The following is a 19,631-nucleotide window of genomic DNA, read 5'->3' as shown; positions in this document are numbered from 1 at the left end:
GCCGAGTCTGGCATTAGTCATGCAAACACCTTACTCTGCTTATCTTAATCGGCGTAACATCATAATCAAAGTAAACATATACTGATTAAAATACTCGGTGCTAGCATCAGCAGCGTAAGCTTCCCTCTTTTGAGCGAAAGTGAAGTGAGTTCAGAAAAAAAGTGAAATTATGCATTTTAGAAATAGTTTTCACATACAAACTTTATATGTCCGAACTATGATCTCAAAAGAGTTCCCAAAAAATAACATGGTCGCTGTGGTAGAACGTTTTGTTATCATTGTCGATTTTCGGCAAATTCGCATCAGGTAGTCTTATTTCAGATGTGTTCAATGTAAACATGATTATTAAGGAAATTGTTCTTCTTGTAAAGCACCTAAACGTTTTAATGGAATGATTATATTAATTTGAGTGGTCACAATAAGTGCATGCAACTGTACCCAGGGTCAAAGGGCAAAGAGCTCTATCACTGGTTGAATCAACGTTTTTTCCACGTCATTTCTACAAACAAAATTATATGTTATGATGTTGAATGAAAGTGGAAAACTGATTGTAATTGCAAAAAGTAATCAACGTAAGGGATTGTTGTCTTTTTTTTTTATTCAACTTTGAACCTAACCTAAACCTAAACATTTTTTGGGTTGATTTCATATTGAATTCACGATAGTTGACAACTCAAACCAAATGTAAATCAAACTAGACTTTGAACTGACGTCTGTGCCCAGTGGGATGTTTACAGACAAGAGTGATTCCAGGAATGATTAGTTGTCTTTATAAAAGAGGTGTGGACCAGGTAATGTACTGAGTGTTGCAATGAGCTCCGGTTGTCTTTATAAACGAGGTGTGCATCTTCGAGGGGAAGACATCTGCTCAGTCACTCATACAGGTAAGCTCATACACTCACTTCTTTTCTTCTTTCTGCTTCGGGATCGGTGTCCCGTCCACAGGACGGTTGAGCTAACGTAGGCTAACACGATTAGCATGAGGTTGTAAGTAACAAGAACACATCCCTGCCCTACTGCTACTAAGACAGCTTGTCTGCACTACTGCTACTCATTGTCAAGAGAGATAGGCCTTTAGTAAAGAAGGAAAGATAGGTGTTTAGGGCTCCCTCTAAGGCACTGCATCTCAGTGCTAGAGACTTCACTACAGACTCTGGTTCGATTCCAGCCTGTATCACAACCGGCCGTGATTGGGAGTCCCAGAGGGCGGCGCATAATTGGCCCAGCGTCGTCCGGGTTAGGGTTTGGCCGGGGTAGGCCGTCGTGGTAAATAAGAATTTGTTCTTAACTGACCTGCCTAGTTAAATAAATATTAAAAGAAAGATAGGTTTTTAGTAAAGAAAAGAAAGATAGGTCTTTAAAATTAATAGGCCCTGAAGCAAGGATATGCATATTATTTGTACCATTTGAAAGGAAACATTTTGAAGATTGTTTAAATGTGAAAGGAATGTAGGAGAATATAACACATTATATCTGGTAAAAAGAAGATAGATAAGATAATTTTTTTTTAAAAATGTCTTTTTTTTGTGTGCCGTCATGCTTGAAATGCAAAAGAAAGGCCATAATGTATTATTCCAGCCCAGGTGACAATTTAGATTTTGGCCACTAGATGGCAGCAGTGTATGTGCAAAGTTTTACACTGATCCAATGAACCATTGCATTTCTGTTCAAAATGTTGTATCAAGACTGCCCAAATATGCCTAATTTGTTTATTAATAACTTTTCATGTTCAAACCTGTGCACTCCTCAAACAATAGCATGGTATTATTTCACTGTAATAGCTACTGTAAATTGGACAGTGCAGTTAGATTAACAAAAATGTAAGCTTTCTGCCCATATCAGACATGTCTATGTCCTGGGAATTTTTATTGTTACTTACAACCTCATGCTAATCGCATTAGCCTACGTTAGCTCAACCGTCCCGCAGGGGACCAACCAATCCTGAAGAAGTTTTAATAAAATATGTTATATACCAGCACATTTGACATAGGGTACCGGTCCAGTAGACTTATTTGTACCTAATGAACATGATACGATTGTTTAGTTCAGGGGAAAAGTCATCCTGGGGGTCGGAAACTGGTGGTTCGATCCGATGGCACAGCCTCTGCCTTAACTATTTAACCAATAGTAGCTTTGACCTGAAGAATACTGTTGTAAATATGCTTCACATCCACTTAACTTACTCTTTTTTTTTTGTCAACTTTTTTTTTAGTAAACTATACAAAAGTTTCCTTTAAAGGCAAACGGACATCTATCTCAACAATGATGGTAGGTGTTAAATTAATAAACCATTATTAGAATAAGCAGAAAAACTGCATTCGTAGATACTAATGTGAATATGAGACATGTATCTTTTAATGAACCATCACTAGACAGTAGTTACATTACAACTGCTGTATCCATCTACCTTGTTGTACAGTTCAGCTTGATGCTGGCTCTACTGGTCCCCGTGGCGGTACAGTCCTCCCTGCATCCAGTGGACTGTAACGAGGTGTACCAATCAGGTTCTGGACAGAATGGGGTTTACACTATTTATCCTGCAGGATCCACCTCACCTGTCCAGGTGTTCTGTGAGATGTCGATGGACAGTGCACATCCAGGAAAGTGGACGGTCAGTATCCAATATTTCTACCAATTTTTAAATACACAGGTATTTACTTTTGTTTTTTTAATAACACTGTTAGCAATAGCTGTACGTTTTTACTGTAATTCTACTGTAAATTAACTCACTTCCGATTACATTTACATTTATGACACAAACTGTTAAAAAAGTACCAGTCATTTTACAGTAAGTTACTGGCTATTGAGTTGCAGTGAAAATACAGTAATATGTTTTTACATTTAAACTGTATTTTTTCAGTAAATATACAACAACTAACTGTATTTTTACAGCTAAATTATAAGGTGTTATAGCTGTAAAATGACAGTATGCTGCTGTATTCAGATTACAGTACACTCTTGTACACTGAACCAAAAAATATAAACACAACATGTAAAGTGTTCCATGTCCCATGTCCCATGTTTCATGAGCTGAAATAAAAGATCCCCGAAATTTTCCATACGCACAAAAAGCTTATTTCGCTCAAGTTTTGTGCACAAATTTGTTTACATCCCTGTTTGTGAGCATTTCTCCTTTGCCAAGATAATCCATCCATCTGACAGGTGTGGCATATAAAGAATCTGATTAAACAGCATGATCATTACACAGGTGCACCTTGTGCCGGGGACAATAAAAGGCCACTCTAAAATGTGCAGTTTTCGTCACACAACACAATGCCACAGATGTCTCAAGTTTTGATGGAGTGCGCAATTGACATGCAGGATTGTCCTCCAGAGCTGTTGCCAGAGAATTGAATGTTAATTTCTCTACCATAAGCCGCTTCCAATGTTGTTTTAGAGAATTTGGCAGTACGGCCTTACAAACACGTGTATGGCGTTGTGTGGGCGAGCAGTTTCCTGATGCCAACGTTGTGAACAGAGTGCCCCGTGATGGTGGTGGGGTTATGAGCAGGCATTATCTATGGACAATGAACACAATTGCATTTCACCGATGGCGATTTGAATGCATAGAGATACAGTGACGAGATCCTGAGGCACATTTTTTTTTAAAGGTATCTGTGACCAACAGATGCATATCTGTATTCCCAGTCATGTTAAATCCATAGATTCAGGTCTAATGAATTCATTTCAATTGACTGATTTCCTTATAAGAACTGTAACTAGGTCAAATGGTTGAAATTGTTGCCTGTTGCATTTATATTTTTGTTCAGTGTAAATAATTTTACTATAATTTTACAGCAACTCAGTAGTCTGTAAATTATTGAAATTTTAAAGGATAATTATTACAGTAAAATGTTCTACAATTATTTACTGTAGGCACACTTGGGACTCAACCTCACCTGTTTTGAGTGACCTGAATGTCTTGCTATGCAGGGTAGATCTGTGGGCTTGACAAAGGTTGGCCACAGATGTAATGGCAATAAATACATTTCTGCACTTAGCTAAATGGCAGTGCTCAAGGAGTACCCCGCCAGTACATCACCATCCATCTACGTGTCAAAGCGCCAGGGAACAACACCCTAACCGTACCCATATTGTTGGGAGTGTGTTGATATACATTTTACATTTACATTTAAGTCATTTAGCAGACGCTCTTATCCAGAGCGACTTACAAATTGGTGCATTCACCTTATGATATCCAGTGGAACAACCACTTTACAATAGTGCATCTAACTCTTTTAAGGGGGGGGGGGGGGGGTTAGAAGGATTACTTTATCCTATCCTAGGTATTCCTTAAAGAGGTGGGGTTTCAGGTGTCTCCGGAAGGTGGTGGTTGACTCCGCTGACCTGGCGTCGTGAGGGAGTTTGTTCCACCATTGGGGTGCCAGGGCAGCGAACAGTTTTGACTGGGCTGAGCGGGAACTGTACTTCCTCAGAAGTAGGGAGGCGAGCAGGCCAGAGGTGGATGAACGCAGTGCCCTTGTTTGGGTGTAGGGCCTGATCAGAGCCTGAAGGTACGGAGGTGCCGTTCCCCTCACAGCTCCGTAGGCAAGCACCATGGTCTTGTAGCGGATGCGAGCTTCAACTGGAAGCCAGTGGAGAGAGCGGAGGAGCGGGGTGATGTGAGAGAACTTGGGAAGGTTGAACACCAGACGGGCTGCGGCGTTCTGGATGAGTTGTAGGGGTTTAATAGCACAGGCAGGGAGCCCAGCCAACAGCGAGTTGCAGTAATCCAGACGGGAGATGACAAGTGCCTGGATTAGGACCTGCGCCGCTTCCTGTGTGAGGCAGGGTCGTACTCTGCGAATGTTGTAGAGCATGAACCTACAGGAACGGGTCACCGCCTTGATGTGAGTTGAGAACGACAGGGTGTTGTCCAGGATCACGCCAAGGTTCTTAGCACTCTGGGAGGAGGACACAATGGAGTTGTCAACCGTGATGGCGAGATCATGGAACGGGCAGTCCTTCCCCGGGAGGAAGAGCAGCTCCGTCTTGCCGAGGTTCAGCTTGAGGTGGTGATCCGTCATCCACACTGATATGTCTGCCAGACATGCAGAGATGCGATTCGCCACCTGGTTATCAGAGGGGGGAAAGGAGAAGATTAATTGTGTGTCGTCTGCATAGCAATGATAGGAGAGACCATGTGAGGATATGACAGAGCCAAGTGACTTGGTGTATAGCGAGAATAGGAGAGGGCCTAGAACAGAGCCCTGGGGGACACCAGTGGTGAGAGCACGTGGTGCGGAGACAGATTCTCGCCACGCCACCTGGTAGGAGCGACCTGTCAGGTAGGACGCAATCCAAGCGTGGGCCGCGCCGGAGATGCCCAGCTCGGAGAGGGTGGAGAGGAGGATCTGATGGTTCACAGTATCAAAGGCAGCCGATAGGTCTAGAAGGATGAGAGCAGAGGAGAGAGAGTTAGCTTTAGCAGTGCGGAGCGCCTCCGTGACACAGAGAAGAGCAGTCTCAGTTGAATGACTAGTCTTGAAACCTGACTGATTTGGATCAAGAAGGTCATTCTGAGAGAGATAGCAGGAGAGCTGGCCAAGGACGGCACGTTCAAGAGTTTTGGAGAGAAAAGAAAGAAGGGATACTGATCTGTAGTTGTTGACATCGGAGGGATCGAGTGTAGGTTTTTTCAGAAGGGGTGCAACTCTCGCTCTCTTGAAGACGGAAGGGACGTAGCCAGCGGTCAAGGATGAGTTGATGAGCGAGGTGAGGTAAGGGAGAAGGTCTCCGGAAATTGTCTGGAGAAGAGAGGAGGGGATAGGGTCAAGCGGGCAGGTTGTTGGGCGGCCGGCCGTCACAAGACGCGAGATTTCATCTGGAGAGAGGGGGGAGAAAGAGGTCAAAGCACAGGGTAGGGCAGTGTGAGCAGAACCAGCGGTGTTGTTTGACTTAGCAAACGAGGATCGGATGTCGTTGACCTTCTTTTCAAAATGGTTGACGAAGTCATCTGCAGAGAGGGAGGAGGGGGGAGGAGGGGGAGGAGGATTCAGGAGGGAGGAGAAGGTGGCAAAGAGCTTCCTAGGGTTAGAGGCAGATGCTTGGAATTTAGAGTGGTAGAAAGTGACTTTAGCAGCAGAGACAGAAGAGGAGAATGTAGAGAGGAGGGAGTGAAAGGATGCCAGGTCCGCAGGGAGGCGAGTTTTCCTCCATTTCCGCTCGGCTGCCCGGAGCCCTGTTCTGTGAGCTCGCAGTGAGTCGTCGAGCCACGGAGCAGGAGGGGAGGACCGAGCCGGCCTGGAGGATAGGGGACATAGAGAGTCAAAGGATGCAGAAAGGGAGGAGAGGAGGGTTGAGGAGGCAGAATCAGGAGATAGGTTGGAGAAGGTTTGAGCAGAGGGAAGAGATGATAGGATGGAAGAGGAGAGAGTAGCGGGGGAGAGAGAGCGAAGGTTGGGACGGCGCGATACCATCCGAGTAGGGGCAGTGTGGGAAGTGTTGGATGAGAGCGAGAGGGAAAAGGATACAAGGTAGTGGTCGGAGACTTGGAGGGGAGTTGCAATGAGATTAGTGGAAGAACAGCATCTAGTAAAGATGAGGTCAAGCGTATTGCCTGCCTTGTGAGTAGGGGGGGAAGGTGAGAGGGTGAGGTCAAAAGAGGAGAGGAGTGGAAAGAAGGAGGCAGAGAGGAATGAGTCAAAGGTAGACGTGGGGAGGTTAAAGTCACCCAGAACTGTGAGAGGTGAGCCATCCTCAGGAAAGGAACTTATCAGGGCGTCAAGCTCATTGATATACAGCTCATTCTGAAAGTATTCAGACCCATTGACTTTTTCCACATTTTGTTCGGTTACAACATTATTCTAAAATGGATTAAATCGTTTTTTCCCCCTTATCAATCTACACACCATACCCCATAATGACAAAGCAAATACATGTTTTTTTTATAATTTTTTGCTAATTTATTAAAAATAAAAACAGAAATATCACATTTACATAAGTATTCAGACCCTTCTTTACTCAGTATTTGTTTTTTTGTTGTTGTTTATGTATTTATTTTATATTTTTTAGGCGTAGATCAGCTTTAATAATAATAATAATATATTATATATTTTTTAGGGGTAGATCAGCTTTAATAATAATAATAATATATTATATATTTTTTAGGGGTAGATCAGCTTTAATAGCGCAGATAGATTGTAGCTTCCATCAATGTAATTGTCTGCATCATTTCCAATACCCCATATATTTTTGGGGTAAATATATATATTTATATACATACATACCCGCCTATATATAAATATACATACATATACACACACATATACATACATACACATACCCACATATATATATGATGTCCATTCAGTTTGATATATATTTGCCATATATTTGCTATATTTGCTATGTGCTATTTCACAAAAGTTCTGAACCTATATACATTTTACAGACACAGTATATTTTACATTAGTTATCTTGTTGTTATTAGTCCCAACCTTCAGCTCCATTCAACCCCTCCCATCTTTCTCTTAACACCATCCATATTGGATTTCTATTTGCCACATATTTTTCAATTGTGCTGTGATGCTTCACAAAAGTACTGAACCTTAAAGTACTGAACCTTTCTATTCTCATAGTTTCTACAGATTGTAAATTAAAGATAAACATTTTTTCTAAAATAATTATTATATTATTGATTGATTGACTATGGCTTTTCAAATCACCCAGTATTGCTATCTGTAGCGTTAGTTCTAGCTAGGTAAATGTTATAATTCTTCAGCCATTCCTGGACCTGTGACCAAATAACGAGCTACATATGGACAATACCAAAATAAATGATCTAATGACTCTGCCTCCTCACAGCAAAATCTGCAGAGCTGGGAAGATTGTATCCCCCATATATATAACATTCTATTGGTTGCAAGAATTTTGTATAATAAGTTCAATCGAAGAATTCTAAGTTTTGAATCCGGCGTCGTTTCGCGTATCAGTTCATAAACCATGTGCTATGGAATCGGAAAACATCGAAAGTCTCTTCCCAACTTTTTTGCAATTGATATGGCACAGCTGTCAATTTTTTGGTCCTTAAATGAAACTTATATATGTTTTTATTTATCACAATTTTCCTTAACCAATTTTGGTCTTTAATGCAGGGCCGACAGACAAGTTCCTTACTTCCTCCTCCTTCCACTTGCCTCTTCCATTTTTGTGGTGATGCTGCAATTAGTTGGTTGTAATTTTGGGTAGAGCAGACATTTCCATATATTTGTGTTAGCTGCATGTGTGATATCACTTCACCAGTCCTATTTATGATCGAATTTAAAAAGATTATACCTTAAAAAAAAAAAATGTTGAAAAAGTATATTTATATCATTAGTATATTTGAGTTTAACCACAATATTTGTTGTATTATTTATTCTGTCTTTTCTGGTGGATTAAACTGAAATTGCAACAAACTTTCCATGGCTTGTTTTAAAAATAGCGACATTTTGGAGATGATTTCGTTTTCAAATAGCTGAAAGTGAGAGGTTGTAATCTAAATAAAGGGAAAGAGGACGTTCTTGAACATGCGGTGAGACATTCTTACTAATTTGCTAGAGAACCAGTTTTTTTTAAGGTTCTTTAAAGAATCATGCTCATGAGGTTTTAAATGGAACCTGTATGGTGCTATAAAGAACCCTTTACTGAGGTTCTATAAAAAAACACAAATAAAACGTTCTATATAGCACCAAAAAGGGTTCCGCTATGGTTACAACGTTTTGAAGGTAATATAGAACCCTATTTTATGGTTCTTTATGGAGAATGGTTCTATAAAGAACCTTTCTCAATCTCAAAGGTTCTTTGTAGAACCATACAGGTTATTTATTCTATTTAACTAGCCATATTATATTGTTGAAATTCCACAGGTGTTATTATTGTGTTATTATTGACTATTTGTATTAAGTGTGGAAGCTCTGGAGGGTTACGAGGTAATAACTTTGCTGGAACAGCCGGGGGTCCCTGAGGAGAGAATTGAGAACTAATGATTTAGTCAACGGTTCTCAAACGACACAAGACCATAATGCGAGTCTTTCACAACACACTGTCACTGGCCATAGACATATACAGTGAGCTCCAAAAGTATTGGGACACATTATTTGTTATTTTGGCTCTGTACTCCAGCACTTTGGATTGGAAATGATGCAATGACTATGAGGTTAAAGTTCAGACTGTCAGCTTTAATTTGAGTGTATTTTCATCCATATCAGGTGAACCGTTTTACATAGTACCCCCATTTCAGGGAACCAAAAGTATCGAGATACATTCACTGATATGTGTATTTAAGTAGTAAAAAGTAAAGTATTTGCTCCCATATTCCTAGTACGCAATGACTTCAACAAGCTTGTGATTTGACAAAGTTGTTGGATGTATTTGCTGTTTGTTTTGGTTGTGTTTCAGATTATTTTGTGGCCAATAGAAATGATTGGTAATTGTATTGTGTCATTTTGGAGTCACTTTTATCGTAAATAAGAATAGAATACTTTTCTAAACACTTCTACATTAATGTGGATTCTACCGTGATTACAGATAATCCGGAATAAATCTGGAATAATGATGAGTGAAAACGTAACAGACGCACAAATATCATACTTTCAATGCTAAACGTTTGACTACTGTAATACACATATAAGTGAATTTGTCCCAATACTTTTGGTCCTCTAAAATGGGGGGACTATGTACAAAAAGTGCTGTGATTTCTAAACAATTCACCCAAATATAAATACCAGTCCTGCACTTTAACCTCATAGTCATTGTATAATTTCAAATCCAAAGTGATGACAGAGCCAAAACATCAAACAATGGGTCACCATCCCAATACTTTTGGAGCTCACTGTATTAAATGTAATGGCATAACACAACACATTAGATAAAGTGGAATGACATTCTCCCTCACGTTTGCCTCAAAAAAGAGCTGTGAGCAAACCACAACCCAAAATATTCTAATTAACAGCTGCCCCACATTTTAATTATCACTAAACGAGGACGGAATCCTTATTTTCAACTGCAAAGAACCATTGAATGGCTGGCTTAACAGATAATTTGGGTCTGTATGGATCCACATAGAACCATCACCCTTCCTAAAGACCCCTTGAGGAAGCAGCATTATTCAGTACGTACCACGAAAGTAGCTCACCTTTTAGCCAGTTACATTAATACGTCAACGAAACCTTCAGAACTAACCGGTTCCTGGGCAGCCTGACTCACGGCGAACACCGTTTTATCCCGATTGAAGTGTCGGAGCAGCGAGTTGAGCACCAATGAAATCAGATTTCCTCCGTCTCGCAAAGATTGCGTCGGCATCCCCTTAATTTGAGGAAGACGACTGATTAAATCATTTTTTTTATAGTAATGTTACAATAACTATCACGTTACCCATTTAGTGATGACAGAATGCATTTGAAACTTCAAACACAGTAAAAAGTGTCTATGACTTTAATACAATGATTTTATTGATAGGAGTGAAGGGGAAAAAGGTGTTGCGTATTGATAAGCACACCAACAACAGCATTGACGATAAGTAATAAAATAAAGATGACTCTATTTCACACCGTAGCCTGTTGAATTAGCAAGATAACTTTTCTTAAATGTTTGATTTCGGCACAAATTAAAATGTGTCGCCCATGGATTGACGTTTCAACATTGTCTCAATGAAGAGTTCGGTGTTCGACTAGCAACGTGTGACATGCACACGCAGTTAACAAAACCGCTAGAGTTAGCTTCATGCGGACAAGCAATATCTATCGTCTTAGTACAGACGAAGCCTGAGCTAGAATGTGAAGCTAACTGAAGCTGGCTAGCTTTAGAAAACCCTGACTAGATCTAGCTTCAATCGTAGTATGCCCATCAGGTGACATAGCAGGATATTCAGGTCTCTGGTAACCAAGAGGTTTCCAGTCCAACTTCCAGGTGAGGTTGAGTCCCAAGTCATTTCCCAGGTGTGGTTGAGTCCCAAGTGTATTCATAGTGAAGGAGTGAAGATTTTTCTGTCATACTTATACTGTAATATTACAGTAACTTACGCATTGTCATCATTTACAAGTGTGTACTGTAATCAGAATACAGCAGCATATTGTCATTTTATATTAATTCAGATACAGAAAAAATACAGTAAGTTGTTGTATATTTACTGTGTTTTGACTGCAACTTTTAGCAAAGTTCATAAATGTATTCTTGGTAAAAAAGACTGTGGCCAATCGCTACCATTAACACACCTGGTGGTGTAGCAGGAAACTCAGGTCACTGGCAGCCAAGAGGTTATGAGTTCATGTCCCACGAGAGGATGAGTCCCAAGTCATATCCCACGAGAGGATGAGTCCCAAGTCATATCCCACGAGAGGATGAGTCCCAAGTCATATCCCACGAGAGGATGAGTCCCAAGTCATATCCCATGTGAGGATGAGTCCCAAGTCATATGCCACGAGAAGTTTAGTCTCAACTCATATCCCACGAGAGGATGAGTCCCAAGTCATATCCCACGAGAGGATGAGTCCCAAGTCATATCCCATGTGAGGATGAGTCCCAACTCATATCCCATGTGAGGTTGAGTCCCAACTCATTTCCCATGTGAGGTTGAGTTCCAACTCATATCCCATGTGAGGTTGAGTCCCAAGTCATTTCCCATGTGAGGTTGAGTCCCAAGTCATTTCCCATGTGAGGTTGAGTCCCAAGTCATTTCCCATGTGAGGTTGAGTCCCAAGTCATTTCCCATGTGAGGATGAGTCCCAAGTCATTTCCCATGTGAGGTTGAGTCCCAACTCATTTCCCATGTGATGTTGAGTCCCAAGTCATTTCCCATGTGAGGATGAGTCCCAAGTCATATCCCATGTGATGTTGAGTCCCAACTCATATCCCATGTGAGGTTGAGTCCCAAGTCATTTCCCATGTGAGGTTGAGTCCCAACTCATATCCCACGTGAGGTTGAGTCAACTCATATCCCATGTGAGGTTGAGTCCCAACTCATATCCCATGTGAGGATGAGTCACAACTCATATCCCATGTGATGTTGAGTCCCAAGTCATATCCCATGTGATGTTGAGTCCCAAGTCATATCCCATGTGATGTTGAGTCCCAACTCATATCCCATGTGAGGTTGAGTCACAACTCATATCCCATGTGAGGTTGAGTCACAACTCATATCCCATGTGATGTTGAGTCACAACTCATATCCCATGTGATGTTGAGTCCCAAGTCATATCCCATGTGATGTTGAGTCCCAAGTCATATCCCATGTGAGGTTGAGTCCCAAGTCATATCCCATGTGATGTTGAGTCCCAACTCATATCCCATGTGAGGTTGAGTCCCAACTCATATCCCATGTGAGGTTGAGTCCCAACTCATATCCCATGTGATGTTGAGTCCCAAGTCATTTCCCACATGAGGATGAGTCCCAACTCATATCCCATGTGAGGATGAGTCCCAACTCATATCCCATGTGAGGATGAGTCCCAAGTCATATCCCATGTGAGGTTGAGTCCCAAGTCATCTGAATACAGCAGCATACTGTCACTTTACAGCAATAATACCATTATTCAGCAGTAAAAATACAGTTACTTGTTTTTCTGTATTTTCACTGTGTTACCTTCTTCTTCATTCTTTACACAAAATAACTGATTTCCTATTAAAACCAGTCAATACATTAAACAATATCTCTCTCTTAATCAGGTGATTCAGAACAGACAGGATGGATCAGTGAACTTCCACAGGAAGTGGAATGAGTACAAGAGTGGGTTTGGGAGCGCAGCTGGAGAGTACTGGCTGGGTAAGAACTGATTAAATGTCTAGCCTCCAGAACATTCTCCTCTTAGAACCCGGTTTCAGAGAATGAGCTCATCCTGTTTATCCCTAATTCATGTAAGTTCATTTGTCGTTGTATTCCAACAACACGGTGTGCTTCTATGCTGGTACTATTCTCCAGGACTGGAGACGATGCATCTTCTGACTATGAAAAAGACCTATGAGCTGAGGGTGGACATGGAGGACTTTGAGGGGAAGAAGGTCTATGCTCAGTACTCCACCTTCTCTGTTGGACCAGAGGCTGAAGGGTACACACTAAAGCTGGGTTCATTCAAAGATGGAGGAGCAGGTGGGTGACAACTTATATTGTCCAAGATAAAAAATTCAAAGAAAAAGTTCCAAGAATATAGAACCAGAATATAGAACCAGAAACAAATTCTGAAGAAAAACAGTCCAATAAAATCTGTCATTAAGGATTCATAACTGAAGATTTGCCAGTGGAAGTGTTATCATTAGGTTATCTAGAGCCCTTTCCTTGTGTTGCTGGGCTGTGTTCTCTGTTCTTATCCTCGGGAGATTCTATGACATCACAGTGGTCAGACATCTCTGTTCTTATCCTCAGGAGATTCCATGACATCACAGTGGTCAGAAATATCTGTTCTTATCCTCAGGAGATTCCATGACATCACAGTGGTCAGAAATATCTGTTCTTATCCTCAGGAGATTCTATGACATCACAGTGGTCAGAAATATCTGTTCTTATCCTCAGGAGATTCTATGACATCACAGTGGTCAGACATCTCTCTTCTTATCCTCAGGAGATTCTATGACATCACAGTGGTCAGACATCTCAGTTCTTATTCTCAGGAGATTCCATGACATCACAGTGGTCAGACATCTGTGTTCTTATCCTCAGGAGATTCTATGACATCACAGTGGTCAGACATCTCTCTTCTTATCCTCAGGAGATTCTATGACATCACAGTGGTCAGACATCTCTGTTCTTATCCTCAGGAGATTCTATGACATCACAGTGGTCAGACATCTCTGTTCTTATCCTCAGGAGATTCTATGACATCACAGTGGTCAGACATCTCTCTTCTTATCCTCAGGAGATTCTATGACATCACAGTGGTCAGACATCTCTGTTTTTATCCTCAGGAGATTCTATGACATCACAGTGGTCAGACATCTCTCTTCTTATCCTCAGGAGTTTCTATGACATCACAGTGGTCAGAAATATCTGTTCTTATCCTCAGGAGATTCTATGACATCACAGTGGTCAGACATCTCTGTTCTTATCCTCAGGTGATTCTATGACATCACAGTGGTCAGAAATATCTGTTCTTATCCTCAGGAGATTCCATGACATCACAGTGGTCAGAAATATCTGTTCTTATCCTCAGGAGATTCTATGACATCACAGTGGTCAGACATCTCTCTTCTTATCCTCAGGAGATTCTATGACATCACAGTGGTCAGAAATATCTGTTCTTATCCTCAGGAGATTCTATGACTCATCACAGTGGTCAGACATCTCAGTTCTTATCCTCAGGAGATTCTATGACATCACAGTGGTCAGACATCTCTCTTCTTATCCTCAGGAGATTATATGACATCACAGTGGTCAGACATCTCAGTTCTTATCCTCAGGAGATTCCATGACATCACAGTGGTCAGACATCTCTGTTCTTATCCTCAGGAGATTCTATGACATCACAGTGGTCAGACATCTCTCTTCTTATCCTCAGGAGATTCTATGACATCACAGTGGTCAGACATCTCTGTTCTTATCCTCAGGAGATTCTATGACATCACAGTGGTCAGACATCTCTGTTCTTATCCTCAGGAGATTCTATGACATCACAGTGGTCAGACATCTCTGTTCTTATCCTCAGGAGATTCTATGACATCACAGTGGTCAGACATCTCTCTTCTTATCCTCAGGAGATTCTATGACATCACAGTGGTCAGAAATATCTGTTCTTATCCTCAGGAGATTCTATGACTCATCACAGTAGTCAGACATCTCAGTTCGTATCCTCAGGAGATTCTATGACATCACAGTGGTCAGACATCTCTGTTCTTATCCTCAGGAGATTCTATGACATCACAGTGGTCAGACATCTCTCTTCTTATCCTCAGGAGATTCTATGACATCACAGTGGTCAGAAATATCTGTTCTTATCCTCAGGAGATTCCATGACATCACAGTGGTCAGAAATATCTGTTCTTATCCTCAGGAGATTCCATGACATCACAGTGGTCAGACATTTCTCTTCTTATCCTCAGGAGATTCTATGACATCACAGTGGTCAGACATCTCTCTTCTTATCCTCAGGAGATTCCATGACATCACAGTGGTCAGAAATATCTGTTCTTATCCTCAGGAGATTCTATGACATCACAGTGGTCAGACATCTCTCTTCTTATCCTCAGGAGATTCCATGACATCACAGTGGTCAGAAATATCTGTTCTTATCCTCAGGAGATTCTATGACATCACAGTGGTCAGACATCTCTGTTCTTATCCTCAGGAGATTCTATGACATCACAGTGGTCAGACATCTCTGTTCTTATCCTCAGGAGATTCTATGACATCACAGTGGTCAGAAATAACTGTTCTTATCCTCAGGAGATTCCATGACATCACAGTGGTCAGAAATATCTGTTCTTATCCTCAGGAGATTCTATGACATCACAGTGGTCAGAAATATCTGTTCTTATCCTCAGGAGATTCCATGACATCACAGTGGTCAGAAATATCTGTTCTTATCCTCAGGAGATTCCATGACATCACAGTGGTCAGAAATATCTGTTCTTATCCTCAGGAGATTCTATGACATCACAGTGGTCAGAAATATCTGTTCTTATCCTCAGGAGATTCTATGACATCACAGTGGTCAGACATCTCTCTTCTTATCCTCAGGAGATTCCATGACTCATCACAGTGGTCAGAAATTTACAACGTTAGATAAAGACCAGGACCTTAACGACAACAACTGTGGCCAGATGTACTACGGTGGATTTTGGTACACCAACTGCCATTTTACTAATCCCAATGGGATATACGCGTGGGGGGAGTCGGCCTACGGTGTTGGCATCAACTGGAGAACATGGAAAGACTTCACATACTCCCTGAAAAGAATTACCATGAAGATCAGACCAGCCACTGGATAGAAGGGAAACACCTTAAGCATCTCTATTTCCTAACAACATTTTTAAATCCACATTTTTCATAACAATGATTGTCATAAAAAACATGTTTCCACCACTTGCACACATTACGTTTACCTGGGAGGGGTGTCTTTATTTCTAAGTGAGGTTTGTGTTTGGGTCTTCAGAGAGTATCAGTGGGTGCCGCAGTACCCAGAACGTCGTCTGATCTACTAAAAAGTGGTGCTTTGCCATAGCAACAGAAACCTGACTTCAGTAAGGGACGATGTAACTGCTACCCATCCTCTAACTCTCTCTGTTTCATACCCTAACGCACGGTCTCTCTGTTTCATACCCTAACCCACTGTCTGTTTCATACCCTAACCCACTGTCTGTTTCATACCCTAACCCACTGTCTGTCTGTTTCCTACCCTAACCCACTGTCTGTTTTCTACCCTAACCCACTGTCTGTTTCATACCCTAACCCACTGTCTGTTTCATACCCTAACCCACTGTCTGTTTTCTACCCTAACCCACTGTCTGTTTCATACCCTAACCCACTGTCTGTCTGTTTCCTACCCTAACCCACTGTCTGTCTGTTTCATACCCTAACCCACTGTCTGTCTGTTTCCTACCCTAACCCACTGTCTGTCTGTTTCATACCCTAACCCACTGTCTGTTTCCTACCCTAACCCACTGTCTGTTTCATACCCTAACCCACTGTCTGTCTGTTTCCTACCCTAACCCACTGTCTGTTTCCTACCCTAACCCACTGTCTGTCTGTTTCCTACCCTAACCCACTGTCTGTTTCCTACCCTAACCCACTGTCTGTCTGTTTCCTACCCTAACCCACTGTCTGTCTGTTTCATACCCTAACCCACTGTCTGTCTGTTTCCTACCCTAACCCACTGTCTGTTTCATACCCTAATCCACTGTCTGTTTCATACCCTAACCCACTGTCTGTTTCCTACCCTAACCCACTGTCTGTCTGTTTCCTACCCTAACCCACTGTCTCTCTGTTTCATACCCTAACCCACTGTCTGTTTCATACCCTAACCCACTGTCTGTTTTCTACCCTAACCCACTGTCTGTTTCCTACCCTAACCCACTGTCTGTTTTCTACCCTAACCCACTGTCTGTTTCATACCCTAACCCACTGTCTGTTTCCTACCCTAACCCACTGTCTGTCTGTTTCCTACCCTAACCCACTGTCTCTCTGTTTCCTACCCTAACCCACTGTCTGTCTGTTTCATACCCTATCCCACTGTCTGTTTCATACCCTAACCCACTGTCTGTTTTCTACCCTAACCCACTGTCTGTTTCATACCCTAATCCACTGTCTGTTTCCTACCCTAACCCACTGTCTGTTTCATACCCTAACCCACTGTCTGTCTGTTTCCTACCTTAACCAACTGGCTGTTTCCTACCCTAACCCACTGTCTGTCTGTTTCCTACCCTAACCCACTGTCTCTCTGTTTCATACCCTAACCCACTGTCTGTTTCATACCCTAACCCACTGTCTGTTTCCTACCCTAACCCACTGTCTGTCTGTTTCATACCCTAACCCACTGTCTGTTTCATACCCTAACCCACTGTCTGTTTCATACCCTAATCCACTGTCTGTTTCCTACCCTAACCCACTGTCTGTTTCATACCCTAACCCACTGTCTGTTTCATACCCTAACCCACTGTCTGTTTCATACCCTAACCCACTGTCTGTCTGTTTCATACCCTAACCCACTGTCTGTCTGTTTCATACCCTAACCCACTGTCTGTCTGTTTCATACCCTAACCCACTGTCTGTCTGTTCCTACCCTAACCCACTGTCTGTCTGTTTCATACCCTAACCCACTGTCTGTTTCCTACCCTAACCCACTGTCTGTCTGTTTCATACCCTAACCCACTGTCTGTTTCATACCCTAATCCACTGTCTGTTTCCTACCCTAACCCACTGTCTGTTTCCTACCCTAACCCACTGTCTGTCTGTTTCATACCCTAACCCACTGTCTGTCTGTTTCATACCCTAACCCACTGTCTGTCTGTTTCATACCCTAACCCACTGTCTGTCTGTTTCCTACCCTAACCCACTGTCTGTTTCCTACCCTAACCCACTGTCTGTTTCCTACCCTAACCCACTGTCACTGCTCATTCATGTGTTTTATACTTATATATTCTCATCCCATTCCTTTACTAGATTGTGTGTATTAGGTTTTGTTGTGGAATTGTTAGATATTACCTGTTAGATACTGCTGCACTGTCAGATCTAGAAGCATTTCGCTACACTCGCAATAACATCTGCTAACCATGTGTATGTGACCAATAACATCTGCTAACCATGTGTATGTGACCAATAACATCTGCTAACCATGTGTATGTGACCAATAACATTTGATTTGATTTGTCTGTCTCTCACCATTTAAACAGACAGTGTAATTCAACCACTATAAAAACATTTTTTTTGTGTCCGAACTGAAATCAAGGTTCACCAATTGATAAGTCCTTGAAACAATAATTTATATTTTACAGAAAAATATTAGACTTCAATGTCTTCACAACATTGATATTCAGCCTGCAACAGATGATCAATCCATTGTTTTATTATTTTAATTACAGGTTTATATTGCCAACATTTCACTTTTCTTAAATAAGTCTATTTCTTCTCAAATCAGTTAAAAATGAAAAACATTCCAGACTTTGTTTTGTTATTAGATTTTCAACATTGCGGAACCAATTGTATTTTTGTAAACTTAAGTTTACTGTTTTTATTTAGAAAATAAAGACAAATGGAATGGACTAAATTATTGGCACCCCAGAGCTAGTACTTGGTTGCCAAGGTAACTGCTGACAAACGCTTCTGGTAGCCGTCAACGAGCTTCCTGCACCTTTCTACAGTCAATTTGACTCGTCAGCTGTAACCTGCTCGAATTCTTCAATGTTTGAGGGGTGTCCTCCACCAACTGCCGTTTTCAGATCTCACCGTAGGTTCTTCGTCACTCCAGAACAGTCCAAGCTTCCTTCTTTGAGCCATTCCAGGGTTCTTGTTTGATGTGTGTTTGAGGTCGTTGTCCTCCTGGGAAGACCCCTCCAACCTTCAATGGAGACCTAGTTTTTTTGGAGACTGGGGTTGAACATTGGACCTCCATCAACCCCTGATAATCGGCAGATTGTTGTGATGGTTAAAACATGTTCAAGGCCCCCCCAGTACCAGAGGCAGCAAAACAACTCAGAGTTAGCAACCCTTCCCCCTCAACATTTTCCCAGAATTTCGGTTTGTTTTAGGTGTTTTTTTTTTGTTCAATCAGGCTTTCTTATGTCTCGTTCAGCAGTGGGGTCTTCCTATGTTTACCAACGACCAAAGAAAAATAACACCATACAATCAAACTTGGAGGAGGTTTGATTTGTAATGTTTTGAAATTGTAAACTTAAGTTTATAAAAAAAAAAAAAAAAAAAATGCTTCTGCAATGTTGAAAATCAAATTACAATGTGTGGAATATTAATTTCATTTAAAAAAAATGTAGTTTAGAAGAAATAGGGAATTACAAAAGTGCAAGTTCATGAGGAGAGGATAAGGGATGTGGTCAACAGTCAAGACACACATACATATTCACATACAGTTACATGAAAGTTATTGGTGTTTGGGGATATTTATTTGAAACCACTAACAATGGTAAGCCAAGCTTTCGGATGGACCAGACTAGTACAGTGGCCTATTCTTGATCAAAGACTTGCTACTGTTTAAACCGATCAAGGGTTGACA

The 19,631-nt window shown here is 41.4% G+C and overlaps 1 protein-coding gene across 1 annotated transcript; it reads left to right on the top strand.

The window, feature by feature from the left end:
* Nucleotides 1-733: 733 nt before the first annotated feature.
* On the top strand, nt 734-19,350 carry LOC139569941 (microfibril-associated glycoprotein 4-like). The gene is made up of 6 exons (XM_071391331.1): nt 734-884; nt 2,213-2,268; nt 2,420-2,611; nt 12,646-12,742; nt 12,899-13,066; nt 15,647-19,350. Exons 1-6 carry the CDS (start codon nt 812-814, stop codon nt 15,895-15,897), a joined length of 837 nt encoding a protein of 278 aa, XP_071247432.1. The 5' UTR covers nt 734-811; the 3' UTR covers nt 15,898-19,350.
* The last annotated feature ends 281 nt before the right edge of the window (nt 19,351-19,631 follow it).

The sequence above is a fragment of the Salvelinus alpinus genome, chromosome 3, assembly GCF_045679555.1.
Source record: "Salvelinus alpinus chromosome 3, SLU_Salpinus.1, whole genome shotgun sequence".
NCBI lineage: Eukaryota > Metazoa > Chordata > Actinopteri > Salmoniformes > Salmonidae > Salvelinus > Salvelinus alpinus.
The sequence above is the reverse complement of the archived record's forward strand: the minus strand, read 5'-3'. Positions and strand labels throughout refer to the sequence as shown.